At 35.0% G+C, this 17,962-nt stretch overlaps 1 protein-coding gene across 2 annotated transcripts in view; it reads left to right on the forward strand.

The window, feature by feature from the left end:
• Positions 1-17,962, forward strand: part of cnpy1 (canopy FGF signaling regulator 1) — a 73,129-nt gene that overhangs the window by 35,500 nt on the left and 19,667 nt on the right. For both annotated transcript variants that reach the window (XM_039753627.1, XM_039753626.1), the window contains exon 3: positions 15,444-15,559. In XM_039753627.1, the coding sequence (XP_039609561.1) occupies positions 15,444-15,559 (116 nt within the window). The remainder of the gene's footprint in view (positions 1-15,443; positions 15,560-17,962) is intronic.

Here is a 17,962-nt window from a genome sequence, read left to right on the forward strand (position 1 = left end):
AGAGACCACTGTGTAGATGTCTATATTGTTGTTCCTTTATTAGAAGTAAATCTAGCTCTGTGCACAGGAGTAACACAAGAGAATTTAAAACTGCCTCCCTGCCAGGGTGTTTTGCCAAGAGTAGAGTTCATGTGGAAGGCTCAATTGGCAGCAGAAGGAGGAAGCCAGGGTCAAAGGAAAGTGAAAAAGGGAGATCTGAAAACCTGGCAGATGGTTTGAGTTACCCCATCTAATAGAAAAGATGTAATTCTTGAATACTCTCGGTCAAAGATATAGCAAGTGTTCTTATTTCCTTTGTTTTAAAAACCTATTTTATGTTCTCATAGTGATCTCCATTTTATTTATCTCTTTAATAAAGGTTGTATTTTTTGTTCATTTTTTGACCCGCTGGGTGGTATTCTAGATGGGTCTGCAACCTATTATAACAGGTATATTTACAATATGTCAGGACTTCCCTGCTCTTTTTTTGTCAATTGAAAAGGACAGGAAAAGAGTGGCTGCATTAAGCTGTGATTTCTTGTCTTATAATATGTGAAACACACCATTCATGTGTAGAATTTAAAATACATATATTTTTTAACTTATCTCAGAGAACTCTGTTTCCATATCAGGTTTTCTGTAGAGTGAATCTACATCATACCTACTTTACACCCCCAATGAAAAAATTGAATTTCTGCATGGTTTTTAAAAATTCCTTTAGACACTACTGTATTTCCATATAATATCATTTACCTTCTCTTGGCAAGCACTAGCACCTGACAAATGTCACATAAGATGTGGGGCATTCAGGGGCCCCTCGTACAGGAACATTTGCGTAGGGCTTAGTTGTATTTGCTAAGGGAACTTTTCAACAGTTCATGAACTTTATGCAACACCTTACAGCTGCTTAAATAGCAAACTGTTGTTTTTTTAAACTATTAACAACCCCCATGTGTGGACCCACTCTGGACCAATCAAGTGCTTTTTTACTATGTTTTTGGAAGCATTTCTTAATCATCCCCTGTTCTGTATGCCAATCGTGAAAGTGCAATACTTTTATAATAGAGTAGACATACAGTGGTGTGAAAAACTATTTGCCCCCTTCCTGATTTCTTATTCTTTTGCATGTTTGTCACACAAAATGTTTCTGATCATCACACATTTAACCATTAGTCAAATATAACACAAGTAAACACAAAATGCAGTTTTTAAATGATGGTTTTTATTATTTAGGGAGAAAAAAAAAATCCAAACCTACATGGCCCTGTGTGAAAAAGTAATTGCCCCCTGAACCTAATAACTGGCTGGGCCACCCTTAGCAGCAATAACTGCAATCAAGCGTTTGCGATAACTTGCAATGAGTCTTTTACAGCGCTGTGGAGGAATTTTGGCCCACTCATCTTTGCAGAATTGTTGTAATTCAGCTTTATTTGAGGGTTTTCTAGCATGACCCGCCTTTTTAAGGTCATGCCATAGCATCTCAATTGGATTCAGGTCAGGACTTTGACTAGGCCACTCCAAAGTCTTCATTTTGTTTTTCTTCAGCCATTCAGAGGTGGATTTGCTGGTGTGTTTTGGGTCATTGTCCTGTTGCAGCACCCAAGATCGCTTCAGCTTGAGTTGACGAACAGATGGCCGGACATTCCTCTTCAGGAGTTTTTGGTAGACAGTAGAATTCATGGTTCCATCTATCACAGCAAGCCTTTCAGGTCCTGAAGCAGTAAAACAACCTCAGACCATCACACTACCACCACCATATTTTACTGTTGGTATGATCTTCTTTTCTGAAATTCTGTGTTCCTTTTCGCCAGATGTAACGGGACATTTGCCTTCCAAAAAGTTCAACTTTTGTCTCATCAGTCCACAAGGTATTTTCCCAAAAGTCTTGGCAATCATTGAGATGTTTCTTAGCAAAATTGAGACGAGCCCTAATGTTCTTTTTGCTTAACAGTGGTTTGCGTCTTGGAAATCTGCCATGCAGGCCGTTTTGCCCAGTCTCTTTCTTATGGTGGAGTCGTGAACACTGACCTTAATTGAGGCAAGTGAGGCCTGCAGTTCTTTAGATGTTGTCCTGGGGTCTTTTGTGACCTCTCGGATGAGTCGTCTCTGCGCTCTTGGGGTAATTGTGGTCGGCCGGCCACTCCTGGGAAGGTTCACCACTGTTCCATGTTTTTGCCATTTGTGGATAATGGCTCTCACTGTGGTTCGCTGGAGTCCCAAAGCTTTAGAAATGGCTTTATAACCTTCACCAGACTTATAGATCTCAATTACTTCTGTTCTCATTTGTTCCTGAACTTCTTTGGATCTTGGCATGATGTCTAGCTTTTGAGGTGCTTTTGGTCTACTTCTCTGTGTCAGGCAGCTCCTATTTAAGTGATTTCTTGATTGAAACAGGTGTGGCAGTAATCAGGCCTGGGGGTGGCTACGGAAATTGAACTCAGGTGTGATACACCACAGTTAGGTTATTTATTAACAAGGGGGCAATTACTTTTCACACAGGGCCATGTAGGTTTGGATTTTTTCTCCTAAATAATAAAACCATCATTTAAAAACTGCATTTTGTGTTTACTTGTGTTATATTTGACTAATGGTTAAATGTGCTTGATGATCAGAAACATTTTGTGTGACAAACATGCAAAAGAATAAGAAATCAGGAAGGGGGCAAATAGTTTTTCACACCACTGTATGTGTGTATTATGTGGGTATGTATAATAATGAGTGTATACATTTCATGCATTATTAGTATTTTAAAGTTTTTTATTTAATTTTAAGATGACAGTACAGTAGATGTGTAAGTTATCCGCACAGTTTAATAATTGAATGCCTTAAAGTACTAAAATATGGTTAATTATAGGGCTTTAGGAGGCCCCAAAGGGGGTTTTATTGCCAAAAGTGAGAAAAAGCAGTCCTGTTATGTCTACTTTTTATAATAATTATTTGTTATTTGACTAAAAGTAAAATTACATTACAGATATTGTACATTTAGAAATTATAATTTTCTCATGAATTAACTGAAAAAAAAGCAGTATTATGTAGTACTTTTTAAATATTTTTACTTGAGAAATAATGCTGACTCGTGCAATTTGTTTTTAGTACTTCAATGTAGGGATGTCAAAAGAACTGATACTATTGGTACCGGTCAATACCAGTGTTTGAAAAAATAACGTTTTAGCTTTTTTTCAGTATTGATAGTATTGAATAACAGTCGGTCCTGGACTCATGCATGATGGCAAGTAGTCAAATTACTCCAGAAGGTAAAGTAATACATGAAAAAATAAAACAAAACTATATATAAAAATAGCTTACAGTGATGATGATAGTGCATCACGTCTTCACATGTTGAAAAGAAAAACAGAAGTCATGTCTAGAAATACTTAGTCTCCAAGACAGGAGAATTTTAGCATGTGATTATGGGAATCACATTTTTATTATTATTTAAATAAAACAAAAAACACACACAGGATTTCTTTTTTAACCACTTTTATTCTATTACGGAATAAGTTCATAAATAGCATCATTCATGCTTTGTGAGCACAGTGATGTGACTGGTCAGATGTGAATTTTGAATCATTGAACTTGTAGTCACGATGTTGTAAGAGGAGACAAAATGATGGCGTGATGAATCGCTTTTTAATGACGTGCCCTAAACAGACCCTAGAAAGGAACGGAGGCTTCACATTTATTTTCGAACACGTCCATTGGTTTGCTGTTAAGCATCCAAACATTTTATAACTGATTTTGTACTGTTCACAGTCATGAGGGAAACATCGTACGCACAATGCACTGTTCAAGTAAAAGTGGAGGCAAATTACTAAACGAAGTGCCAATTTTGCTTGCCTACACTGACAATGAGATGTGTTTCTCCATTTGTTAAAACCAAAAAAAGTATTTAGTTCTACAAAGCACTGTAATTATGCCAGTTAGCAGGGTGGGCAAAACAACATACTTCATTGTTAAATATGGATATGCAAATCCTAAATTTAAGTCATTCATTTGGTGTTTGAAACCAAACTAATGTCTATTAGTATAATCTCTAAAATGTAATGAAAGCACATATGTCATATTTTTGAAATGTTTGTTGGTGGGTGTAATCCCGTTTATCAGTTAAATTGTAGGTCCAATTAATATTTTACTTCTGGACTAGTACATTGACTAAGCAATAATAAAGTGTTGTTAATCATAAGATACTTTGAAAACAGCACAACAAAGGGTGTTTTACAGGAGTTAATAATGTTTATAATTGAGTAATGAAATGCTGACAAGATTAATTTCATACTAGAAATTGAAGTTTGGACATATGTAAAAAAATAATAAAAGAGGGACAGATTTGGAAAATTATAGTTCCAGGATTTTGTGACATTTGAAAACTCAATTACTTTGACTCGTCTTATTCTTCAGTTGTGGTTTTAACCATATAAATATTCAAATATAAATCACACAATAGCAAATGTTACAAACCTAATAAAACAGATTTTGAAAATTGAATGTTACAAAAACAGCTTTAAAGTGTTTTTAATATTAAAAAATCCTTAATTATCCTTGAATTCACTAATTCAACAGTACTGGTAAAACAATGTTTGCATGTATATGTTTAGTAAGCAGTATTTTTTAGGTAGTCCATGTTGATGTCATACTTTATAAACCCTCTGCTGAAATCTCCTCAAGGTTATAAAATGTACTCGATTTGTTGTTACCCTGGGGGGATCCCCATGTCCATCACACATTAACATTCAAGTCCTGCATTGAATTTTAATATTTATTAATGCCATTATTAGTTTACCTAAATGATAGCTGGGTAACTTTTTGATGGGTATACCACTATTTTGAAACTGTTATTACAACTGTGGCAGTGTGGCATAGGTTTTGGCAGGCAATGAGGTGTGTTGGCTAAGGCTTTGGACTTCAAACCTTGTTGTGAGGTTCAAATTCTGCTACTGACACTGTGTGACCTTGAGTAGGTCACCTCTCCTGTTTGTCTTTGTTTGGAAAAACAAAGAAATGGAAGCAGTTGTATCTCGTTGTAAGAAAGCCAAATAAGTAAATGTATTAGTAATTATATATTCTATTTTATATTACAGAAAAAGGCACATTATTTTTCACTTTAATTGTGGAAGTATTTTTAATAAAAAGCTTTTGAAGGAGATTTCTGTTTTTGCCGTGTTTTTGAAAGGTATGGAGTATCATAAATTTTACTGGTATTGGTATTAAATACTAAAATTCTAATCTCCTAATATCCCTGTTTCAATGTAATATTTATTTGAATATGCACAGATGATAGGCTTATGAGGTCATTATTGTCACATGTACAAAACACTTGCTTGTGCTATGCTAATCAACATGTAACACATTGGTACTCTCTGGTGCCAGGATTAAGTACAACGACCATAGTTTTTGTGTTTGTATTGGATTTCAGATTTGGGAATTATGAATCAATAGATTTTTATTTTGTTTATTTTTTATTTCATAAGAATTAACAGAGTTCATATATTGAAGCATTTTAGATACTGTTTTTTTAACGCAGATATTGAAAAGGTGTGGGTTGTTTTACTTTCTAATAGGGATGGTATGTCAAGGTGATTTTCCTTAAATAGAGTGGCAGAAAATTGTCTTTTAATTTTCAAATTATTGTATGTAAATGCTTTTGAGTAATGCTAATTATTTTACTTCATCACACAGTTGAGACATTTGCTTTATATTTTCTTTTCATGATTAACTAAAGCCATTTAAAACATGTAATGGCCGAGGGTACATTTTCACTTATCTAACTGTGTTGTTTTCCCCAGTAGAAAAGAAAAAAAACAACATTAAAAAGTTACAATAATTTTTTAACATTGTCTGCATTGTACAATGACATTTGAGAACACTATTACAAATGAAGAATACTACTAGAGTTTGTACTTCTAAAACTACTTATTACATATATCCCAGCATTTGGATTTGGAAGCTTTAAAGTATGTTTCATTGCTACTGTTTGTTGCAAGATTAGGTGATTTTTTTTTTAACTGAATGTGCTGTTACAGATTATGATTTTATTATTTGCTGAATGTGTTGGTTTACTCATTTATTTTATATTGATAAGATTTGTGTAATCTGTTTGAAAGAACAAGAAACAACATTTAATTATGTAAATATTGTTATGTACAGGATGGTGATAATTATTTAAAACGCGATTTATGGAGGAAGAGTAAATGGTAATTATTTTAGGAGAAGCCACTCAAAGAATAGTTACTGGGTCATAGACAGAAGTCTATAAAGCCTGTGTTGTTAATGTTGAGCAGTGAGAGATCATGGACAGTGCTACAGTACATCTGTGAATATCAGTAAGCGTGACTTCTGCCCCTCATTAAAAGAGAGTGTGCCAAGTGTCACCTGCTGGGTATATTTGTGATGTATCTATGCTTGGCAAATAGCCAATATGACTAGATGGTGAATATGAACTGTTGCTGTGAAACTAGGACTCAAAAGTGTGCCTTTGTGAAATAACCCCCACACTGCTTGTGTAGAAAATTACTCAACAGGAGAAGATAGCCATTTAGTCAGCTTGTGAATGAAATAAACTGTTATCTTCTTTTATGAAACTGTGGACGATGATGTCTTGTTTAGCAATTAACAGAAACAGCTAGAGATCATGTTTTGGCAAACTTAGAGAAATTAATAGGTTTGGTTAGTTTGTAATGTAGAGTAATGATTAATGTAGTTAACACAGTAATCATGTAGTATGTATACTAGTTGTGTCTAACATTTTTGATGTCCATTAGTTTTTGAATATGTAGCTTTGTTAATCTTGTAAGTTAATATTTAGCTTTTTGGCTTGCTGTTTGAAAGTACAAAATATACAGTATATTACCATTGTCAAAGAGAATAAACAACATTGACTTGATTGTTTTTAATCTGAATGAAAACAAGATATTAATTATGTTGAAAGCTTAACATTGATTATATATATTTATAACAGCCCAACAGTTAATTACTTTGAGGAATTGGCCAAATGTATAAAGTATGATTCTTGGTTATTTCCTATGCAACTTTATTTTAAGTGTACCTCTAAACAGAGAGAAGGAGGAGAGGTTAGAAGCACGTGCTGATACAGCACATTGCTGTACCTCTAAATAGACCTGTAAAAATTATATTTTAACTACATATAATTATGGCAACTATAATTAAATATAATGTATAATAGCAGTATATTTTTGAATCATATATAATATCACTAGATGTTAAAGGTAGATTTTGCATCCTTAGATATCCTTAGAAGAAAAGGTTTGTTTAAGGAAAGTGCTGTTAAGAAATTTTCAAATATATGCAGCCTTACCTGGTATTAGCATATTCACTAAATGGAATTGTTTTATCTTATAAACATTTTCCCTGGTAGTAGTTATCTCTTCTAATATTCTTTCTTATTATTTCATAATATTTTCCCATATAAACAGCCAAGGATTCTTTAATAGATATTATTAAATAAACATTTAAGCTTTTCTGTCGCCTTTGAGCTATAGAATGCATATGTTTCCCAGTTAGCATGAGGATAGAATAGCCATTTTATGGCAGCTGGTATGGAGAAGCATCCAACTGTGACAAGATCCACCCCTAGCTTAATAGGTATCTATGGTTTCCTTGTGAAGTGCACCAGTTGTTTCCCAGAAGATTGAAAAGCTGCATTTTAGAATGCGTTTCCTTTTACTTTTGTGTTATTATTGGTCCCACCAATAAAAATATACCTCCACTTGCAAAGTATGATTCAATGTGCTAGTTGTACTGTAGTACATATATTATAGCAAGAAAATTTGATTTAGCATATAAATTGCGGGTGTCTTTGTTTTGTCTTTTCTTTTGGAGTTTAATTTGAAATATTACGATTTCTTTATAATCAGTTCCTTTAAAGCCTAATATACTGTATATTAGTGTAGAATGTAGACCACATACATAAAGCATTAAATAAAGCATTCTTGTAAAATATATTGTAAACAGGGTCTGTGAACTGCTGATACACTGAAATTTGTAGTTTTCATCAAGACAAAAAATGTAATAGAAATATGAGTAAACATTACATCAGTACATTGAATGCTTTAGATTTTAATTGGTATTCTTTATAATAAATACTTAAACATTTACATTGTACATGTTTGGCACATGCCAACTTGAATGAAAAATTAACAGTTTTTCATGTAGCTTTATATCCCTTTCTGATATGAATATGACATCTCAATGCATTTAAATATTGTATATAGATGATCTGTTTAATTGAAACATAGTATACATTGATAGCAGATGTTAGTGCATATTGATTTTGATTTTGCTCTTGGTTTAGATCATTACGTTGGACTTACTTTTCAAACTTGTATCACTGTCAAATGTAGACTGAGTCTAATTGGAATGTGTTTTGCAGTATTCTTTATTTATTTATGTCAGAAAATTGTGTCAGAAATTGTTTGATAGTATATGCGTTAGCATTCATTTTCTTAAAGAAAGTGAAAATTTGAATAATAATAGGATAGTATAATGCTTATCATTTTTCATCTCTGATGTAGTGTATGCTTATTCATATAAATGAAAAATGAATTTCTGTTTACATGTAATGTACTTAGAGTACACAGGTAAAATATGTACAAAGCAGCTAAATATACCATTTAATTTTTTCAGTATAAATACTGTACAAGAATTGTCCATTTGAATAATATCCATTCATTTATATGCATATTTTACACTCTGGAGTAACATTTAATGAATTATTTCTGATGTTATGGTCTCATTTTAGTGACCTGTGAAGACTTATGGGATTTTATAGATAATTTTATAGTTTGCTGCTGCCTGTGGCAGTTTTGTGTTAATGGGTTTTGTTTACTCTCAAGATTATGAAGGTTAATGCTGCAAGGCATTATAAGCATCAAACAGCTTGGTAAACATTTTTTATGCATACAGTTGTATTATATAGACCAGACAACAATTACTGTGACCCAAATAGGTCTGTGCAGTTTAGTCTGTTGTCTTTTTAAATGATAAATTTGTGTAAAATGCAGTCCTTTTTATTTAAATGCTATATTTAAAAATTCCAGCTCTGTTGTAAATAATTGAATAATAGCCTAGACACACTTGGCAGTTTATTTTAGACAGAGAGGCATGTTTTTCTTTTTGAAGCTGAAGTAAAAATTAGAAGCATTGTATCCCAGTCTGATGTTAAAAAAAAAACTTTTTGTCAATTTGTAAAGAACATACAGTAGCTACTTTTTGTGACCTTTTGTATAATGACTGTTGCTGCCTTGATGTAATTGTTGAGCCTGGCCAATGTCTGTTTTGAGATTTCAGGTTCTGCCTATAGCAGTATGGATTTTATCTAATTGCTCAAAATTGTTCTGAATGTGTACATTTCACAATGATTGTTATGACATTGCTAAACTAAATATTATTAGTTAACAGAACATTGACAATGTGGACTCTGTAACTACCTACTTCAACAGCTCTTTCAGGTTTAGTTCTAGATTTTGACTCAGACATCACAAAACTCTTTGATTAGAATAATTTGTTACTGGTGTGATTTGATAATTGTCTTATTACATGTCCTAGTTGCACATCAGCTGATCTATAGCATATTATTCATTGGAGAAATCCTCATTTTCAAATTAGAATTCATGATTATTTGAATGGTAGCAATATCCTGAGTTTCAGCAAAGCATTCCTAAACTAGTACATGGCTATTGTCTTGTGTGACTACTGGTGTGAGGTTTGTACTGTAAACTGCCATGTTATCTTGAGTAATGATATAATGGAGCCTGTGTTTTTAGAAAGTTCACTTTTGATTATTCTGTCAAATGAACATTGTTCCAGAGCTCATCAGAATTATCCAGGTGAATCTTGAGACCGGTGCCTAAGTTCCTTTTAATAGGGTGTGTGGTTCAGTCTTCCTTCCTTTCCATGGATTCCACAATTATTTAAATTAGTAATAGTTCCTGTAAGTAGATATTCATATTGTCTGCATATTATTATCACAAAAAATGAATGAAGAAATGAATATGGTTATCAGTCTGTCAGACTACATTTCAGCAGTTTTCCCCAGAAAATCTCCCTGCAGACTCCACAGGTTTAGCAGTCATTTTATAATTAATACAGACACTTGACTAATTACAAAATTCTGGACTAATTACAGTGTAATTGATCAGGGTACTATCAGACTATGTCAATTTATCTTGTAGTGCTCTCAAAATATTGTGATATGTGGGAAATTATTTTTCCTGAGATTTGATGGGCCCATTTTCACTGTAGTGAATATTTTTGAACAGTATTCTACCTGTAAAGTAAAAAATGGAACATGTAAAAAGCTTTATGGAAAAAAAAACCCTCTTGTCTATTAGCTCACCTGTGCAGACCTTCAGAAAACAACTATGAACTTGGTACCTTACTGCATAAATCAGATGAACTGTTTCACTCTACGTTTTAAAAAAAGATGATTGAGCTCATCATAGAGGTAAAAACAAACTTTAAAGCTCCAAAAAGGTGTGCTGCTATTTACATAAATATACAGATATGTTTTGCCATTGCTGTAAACTAAAAAAGTGTTTTTATATACAGAAAGGTTTTGTCATCGCTGTATATTAAAAAGTGTTTTTCTGTGTTAAACACAGTAATCAATGTACTATTTTAAATCTTTGGCAGTGACTTTTCAATGGTTTCTGGTTATTGTTTTGACTTGATTTGACTTTGATTGAAATTCCAGTAACAAGCTTTTACCGTGTTAAAGACAATGTCTTATCTTCACATCCAGTTCTGCCTCCCCCCACTGAAATATAACAGTACAGTATTGTTGTTTCTGATGCCTAATGTCCTAAAAATATCTGAATTGTTTTCAGTCTAATATTTGTCATATTACTGGTTATGTTCCCAATCAAGTTTTTCTTATTGTCATTTTTTATGGAATTCTTTATGTTTTATATTATTGATTGATGATATATATATATATTGTTTTTGCTCTGTATAATTATATAGTTAGAATTGTTGTTTTTATAGATAATTTTGTAATTTATGTTAGATATAGTATTTGTACCTTCTGTATTAAGCTTAACTGCTGCTACAGCTGTTGGATTGCCCTGCCCCTATATAAGCTTACAGGGGCCTCAGTTCTAGTGGTGCAAAATTAGGTTTGTGTCTCTCTGTTTTGTATTTTGGGATTTTAAACTTTTTTTTTCTTGTTTTTTGCATTGTTATTGGATTTTGACTCAAGGATTGTGGACTTGATTTTGGTAACTGTTCAGCTTATGTTTTAGGCAAATCTTTTTGACAGCTTTTGTTCTTGTTTTGCTTGTTGTAATACATTTTAAAAATATTTAATGGGGCATTGTTTTGTTATTTGGTGCCAAGGATTTATTATGGCTCCATTCCCCCTTAAATATGGATAAATCAGTTTTGGTTCTTTTTGGCCTCTGCAGGATCCAAACTATGCTTTTTGAGTTTGTATGCCTCACATAAGTCTTGAAACCTAACTTTGAGCTAACATTTATTTTGAATTTTGTAAGCTCAGCAGCCATTACATCTTGTAACTAAGTTGAATTATACTAATAAACCAAAGCCTGTAACCTGAATGGGACACTTGTGATCCAGCCCCACAAAACCCCAAACATTCACTAGACTTACTAAAACTTAGAGGATTAATTTTAATAATAAAGTATGCAAGTGATGGGTAAACACAAGTAGAACACAAAAGTACACAGAACATGAAAGAGCAAGAAAATGTTGCTCAACAACACTTGTCCATATTGTCTAGTGCTTAAATACTTCTTTAATACTTTAAGCATTTTCTGGCTTTTTTCAACATTTCTGTTCTCTTTTCCACTTGGTTATTAGGTTCTTGTGAAATGTTTTCTTACCTATTCCAAGATGAGAAGCTTTCTGGCTAGAAGAACCTTTTAAAGCCCAGTACATTGGCATTTTCAGGGCAACTTTCATTGTTTTTGGAATTACGTTTATGTTAGGCTTTGGTGGGCTATTTAGACTGTACTGTTAGTTACAACCCTTGATCTGTGTAAGCTTTAAAAAAACCTGAAAATGACACTAAATATGTACTGCATACATGATATGTTGTTGCTATATTGTTTCGTGTTTACACAGTATGTTATTGGTATTTTATGTCTCTTTTAACAATGTAATAAGTTAAAGTTTTTTTTAATATATATATTTTATTTTGTTGTATACATTGAATGGCATTCACATAAAATGTATTACATCCAGTCGCCCATCCATTTTCTCAGTCTGCTTATTCCAATTCAAGTCTTGGGGGACCATGGGCTATTCTAAAGGCTTGTAATACACCAGTACTCTTACAGACAAATACACAACACTTATACAGGACCAATTTAAAGCTGATAATTAATGTAACATTCAGGTCTTTGGCCTACAAGTGGAAAAAACTGGAGAACGCTGAGGAATAAAACATAGAGACATTAGTAAATACGTGCTAACTCCAACTTGGCATAGACCTGTGTATGTATTTATAAAGGGAAAATGATTGTAACTGGCTCAAAAATCTTAGAGTGATGCAAATTTGGTGATAGTCTTAGGAGCATGACTAAAAATATTTTATCAATTTTCCTAATTTAGGAAATTACTAATAACTGGGATTTAGGAGAGCTTGTGAGCTGTTAGAACTTCCGAGTAACTGCCACAAGATGGCATTCAGACCGAGATCAGCATAGACATACCAAGAAAAGCTGAATGTTTCGGTGAGCTTGTAAAAATATACAGATTTGACAGAGGTGGGATAATATTAATAACAAATCTTGTATGTTATGTGATCTCTCCATCTACATGTCGAAGGCATGTGCTGTCAGCTGAAATCAAATAGTTGGTGACATTACATGTAAAAAGCAAGGTACATTCCTGCATATCGACACCCATATAAAGATTATAACCCCAAATATGAATGAGCACACATATGTTAATCACAAGCAGTATCACTGTATCAACACACAGGTGGTCATGGATATAAGCTGTATTATAGTAGCCAACATGTTACCCTGAAGATAAGCAAGGCTGGCTGGGTAATTGACATTGAAATGTCACACAGGTATGCTATGCTCTGCAAACAAATTTCCCCATGGGATAATAAAGTCTACTTAAACCTATTCCACGAATCCATGGAACACTCCTGTTAAACTTTACAAGGAATTGTTCAAGAGACTCCTGGGGCACTGGATAAATAGAGCTTCTGAGAAGATAACAGAGATAGACAGACTTATGATTGAAAAACACTAGAAAAGTCAGGTAATGTGCCATGGCCTTTAGACTCCTAAAGATATAAAACTGGCTGCATGTTGGCTTTGACAATGCTTTTTGCTCATGATCTTCATATCTATAAAAACAATTGTCTTTTCTCTGATTTTTGGATTTTGGGTACCGATCTACTTGTCTCTTACTGCATAAGTCTAGATTCATCCATTTCCCTCATCAATCTGTCCTTTTCTGTGATTGTTCTTCTTAACCTGTTTTTAGATGAAGGTTTTCATTTGGCACTTGTCATGTCAAACATTTTTGTTTTTAAATGTTACTGAAGGCTGTGCTTGTTCTCTTTTAAAAATATAACACTATGAGCTTTCAAATAGATGTATATTTTCTTTTCATGCTGTATATATACTGTAGATGTTCCTTTTTTGTATGTTTTACCTCTACATTTTTAAAGCTTTTAAAGACATGCTATCTTTTACTTGCACCTGATACAAAAGATGTTTTCTGTGAGATGTATTTTGTGGGCTATTGGTAATAATTCTGTAGATTACATCTGTTGATGTAAAATTAGATCTTTTAGGCATGAAGAAATTTTGAAGGGAACCTGTGTAACCTGTTAGTGCTGGAAGAGTGTTTAAGTAAAGTGTGTGTTTGTTAAGATCTGTTTTGCATTGTATTTTTTGGAAAATCATTTCCTCTAATACACTGAAATACATTTTTGTTTGCCATTTTCCTAAAGGAAAACATTTATGTGAGCATTATACAGTACTTTCTCTAGAAAAATTTACGTTATATTTGCTTTTGATTGGGGCATTGAAACTGTTGTGAAGTATAACTTTTAAGGGCATTGTTTTTATTTATATAATACATCTTTGATCTATCAAAAAACAATACATTTACAATTAATAGGCCTAATATATTACCATTGATTTGTCAGTAAGAGACTTTTTTTTCGCAAATACTATATTTCACAGTCATGATTTATGTGAGGCAATGTTTTAAACTAAACAAACTTCAATGAAGAAATTTTAGCCCACTCTTCCTTGGACAATTGCTTTAATTAAAAAAAAAAAACAGTTGGTAGGTTTTTGAGCATTAACCACTCTTTTCAAGTCAGTCCTACCATAGTATTTCTATTGAATTTAGGTCTGGAGTTTGACCTAGTCAGTCCAATACTTTATTTCTCTCTCTTAAATGCAATAGCATACTGTAGGTCATGGTATTGCTGCTTGACTCAGCTAGTCTTTGGCCTCAGCTCATTAATGCATGACCATACATTCTCCTTAAAAATGTTGTGATGCCAAGCAGTATTCCTATTTCCTTTAATGATGGCAAGTTGCCATGTTCTTAATAGCTAAGCATCCCCACACCATCACACTGCCAAACACGCTAGATTCTTAGTATGATGTACACACTTTAGAATACTGTGTTTACTTTATGCCAGACATAGTGATTATCAAAAAAGGTATACTTTTGCCCCATCTATTCAACAACCATTCACTCAGAAGACTTCAGGATCATCCTTTTGCTTCCTGGCAAATGGGCAACAAGCATTTTTTCTTCTTCTTGCTGTTTGTATTGCTACTTTCTAATTGAGATTTTTGCCTAGTGACTTTCTGATTATGGATTCATATTTTTGCCCAGTGTCTTTCTGATTGTGGAGTCATAAACACTGACCTTTGCTGAGACAAGAGAAACCTCTGGTTTTTTGAACATTGTCAGATACTTTGTGACTTCTTGTATGATTTTTCACTGTGCCACTGGAACAATTTTGGCCAGCAAGTCACTGCTAGGAAGATGTACTGCAATTCCAAAGGGTTTCCAATTCAAGGTTATTGCTCTTGCTGTGGTTTTGTGGAGTCCCTTCCTTTAATTGTGCAATTAGGTGCTTGTTCTGTCATTATGCTGGCAACCAGACTCTGAGAGTAAGTGTCAAAATTAGTGAGGTTTATGCTGAGTAGTCTTGGATGTAATCAAGCTTATCTGTATGCAGTCATTTGACTTTAATTACCTCTTTAGTTGGGTTGATTTAATTTTGGGCAATTAGGTAAATGAAGTAAAAAAAAGTCTTATCTATTCATTTACATGTCTTTTGTCTATCATTAGATATTGCAGGAAGACCTAAAAACATTCAGTGTCAAATAGAGTGCAAAATAGAACTAGGATACCAATATTGTTCATGGAATTGTGTATATTATTCTTATTTTCTTTCCACTATTGTTATCTTATATTTATTTACTTTTTCTCCTGTGTAGCATGTAAGGCAATAGTGGATGAACTCAATTATTTGATTGGACAGGTAGATCCAAAGAAGACAATTCAAGTTGGGACATTTAGACTATCACCAGATGGAAGCTTACAAGACAAAAAGGTACTATACATCATTTGTCACTGAAGTATACACAACTGTGAATTAATTTAATGACTGTTATATTTGTTTAGAATTGTACATTTGTAAATGTGGAGACATTAAAATTCTTATGTATTAAAAGTTAGCATCCTCTGGGACATATTACAGGACTAGTTATTGCCTTGAGTTAAGTGTTGCTGAAGAAAAATAGAACAGAAGTTGATTAGGAAGATTGATTGACTGACTAAATGTAAAATAACATTAAATCCAATGCACATGTTGAACAATAGTGGTGCAGTGGTTAGCATTTCTGCTTCACAGATCTAGCATTCTGGATTTGAATGTTGCACGTGGTCCTTGTTCATGTAAAATTTGCATATTGCTTTCATGTCTGTATGGGGTTTCTTCCTATTTTTGTAAACAAATACAGATTAGGCTAATAGTCTGTTCCATTCTGAGCTACTGTGAGTGTGGATGTGTGCATGAGTATTCCCTGTGATGGACTGGTACACTATCCAAGGTTGTTTCCTGCCTTGTACCAAGTGCTGCCAGGATTAGTTTCAGCCCACCATTACCTTGAATTGGATTAGACAAGTTTGAGAATGTTGTGTTATATTAAACATTGCCTCCTTATAGTCGTAGTTTTTGTTTCTGCCAACTATGCAGCATTTAAATGCTATTTTCACATTTGAATTATCTTGACTTTTTCAGACTCCTTGTGACTTTGTGTTTCTCATTTATTACAAATGACCAACACAAAGTCTCAAGGAGTCTGTAAAACATTATATTGTCCGTTAAACATCATATCATTAGTTCAAAATTTGTTTATATATTAATATAAATTATACATGAATCCAATACAAGCTTCTGGTCCCTGGTACCCTGATTTGGATAAGCAGGTTAAAACATGGATGAAGGAGTTAAAAAATGTGATAGTTTGATTTTATATATATATATATATATATATATATATATATATTGTGAACACTGGCCCTGGCACAGACAGACGGACGACATATTTTCACCCAACACACTTTATTTACACTATTTACAATTATATAAAAGTCACGTGCACTCACGAACCCCAGTGCCTCTCGCACTGAATCCCCCAAAAGTCCAGGGCCCACAGTCTCTGTGCCTTTGCTCTGGCCGCCTCCTGTCCTCTCTCCAGCTCCGTCTTACTGCCTCCCGACTTCCACCAATCACTGGAGGGAGGCGGCCCTTTATATAATGCCCCCGGATGAGCCCCAGGTGTTTCCGGCATCTGCTCCTTAGCCACGCCCAGCGTGGCGGAAGTGTTGGCTGCCTTCCTGGCAGCTCTCCGGGCGCCACATAAAGTCTTCCCCCCAGCACTTCCTGGTGTGGCGGAAGTGCGGGCTCCCGGGATAATTAGGCACTGGGGCGCCGCCTGGCGGTGGCCACGGGTCCCTACAGGGCTGGGCTTCCATGCCCTGTACCCGAGGCCCCCTGCCTAACCAGGATGGACGCCCCCACTCGGTCTGGAGGAGGCCCTCGCCCTCCTCTGGTCCTCCAAGCGTCCCGGCCGGGCTCCAGCCCCAGCCGAGGACCGTACGGGATAAACCGGCATCGGGGCGCCGCCTGGCGGTGGCCACGGGCCCCTACAGGGCTGGGCTTCCATGCCCTCGACCCGTGGCTCCCAACAGAACCAGGACGGACGCCCCCTCGCGGTCTGGAGGAGGCACAAGCCCTCCTCTCGTCCTCCTGGGCCGGCCGGGGACCACAATATATATATATATATATATAATTCACTAAGGCAAGACACCCATGGAAAGGTAAGACATCCATGGAAAGCACGCCGGAAGGGGCGTGGATTCACTGTGCCGCCAACAAGTAAGACACCTATGGCGCACGCAGGAAGAAGCCACGCCGGAGGTGAATCGCCATATGCGGCGTGTAAACGGTTTGAGGGTATCCCATGGGATCCTTATAACAATCCTTTACAACTGAGGTTAAAACACAATTAGCAGTCTTTAAAAACCGAGTTTTCGGTTACGATGCACGACCGCGTGCACCATAGCAAACTGTTTTACACGCTACATACGGCAATTCGCATCCACGACAAACATGTGTCTTCTTAGATGCTCCTGCAGGAACATGGAAAGTCTACATGAGTCACAGGTGCATCTGGACTGTGCAAAGACGACAACGACTCAAGTGAAGAGTTGGAGGTGGGCACATGAGCGATGGCGGTCCGCCAGTTTTCAGTCACGGACGATTGTGTGTTGGTTCGTTCTGTGCATTGTTACAATGTTGCTTTTCTTGCTGATTTATTACATTACCGATTTTTCAAATGTTAATTTTCTCCCTGTGCTTAAAAATCATTAAAAAACTGGCCTGATTATGCGGCGTATGGTACGCCGCGGGTTGGCTAGTTATGTTTATTAGTGTACATTTACTTCTGTT

Source organism: Polypterus senegalus, chromosome 5, assembly GCF_016835505.1.
Source record: "Polypterus senegalus isolate Bchr_013 chromosome 5, ASM1683550v1, whole genome shotgun sequence".
Taxonomy (NCBI): Eukaryota; Metazoa; Chordata; class Cladistia; order Polypteriformes; family Polypteridae; genus Polypterus; species Polypterus senegalus.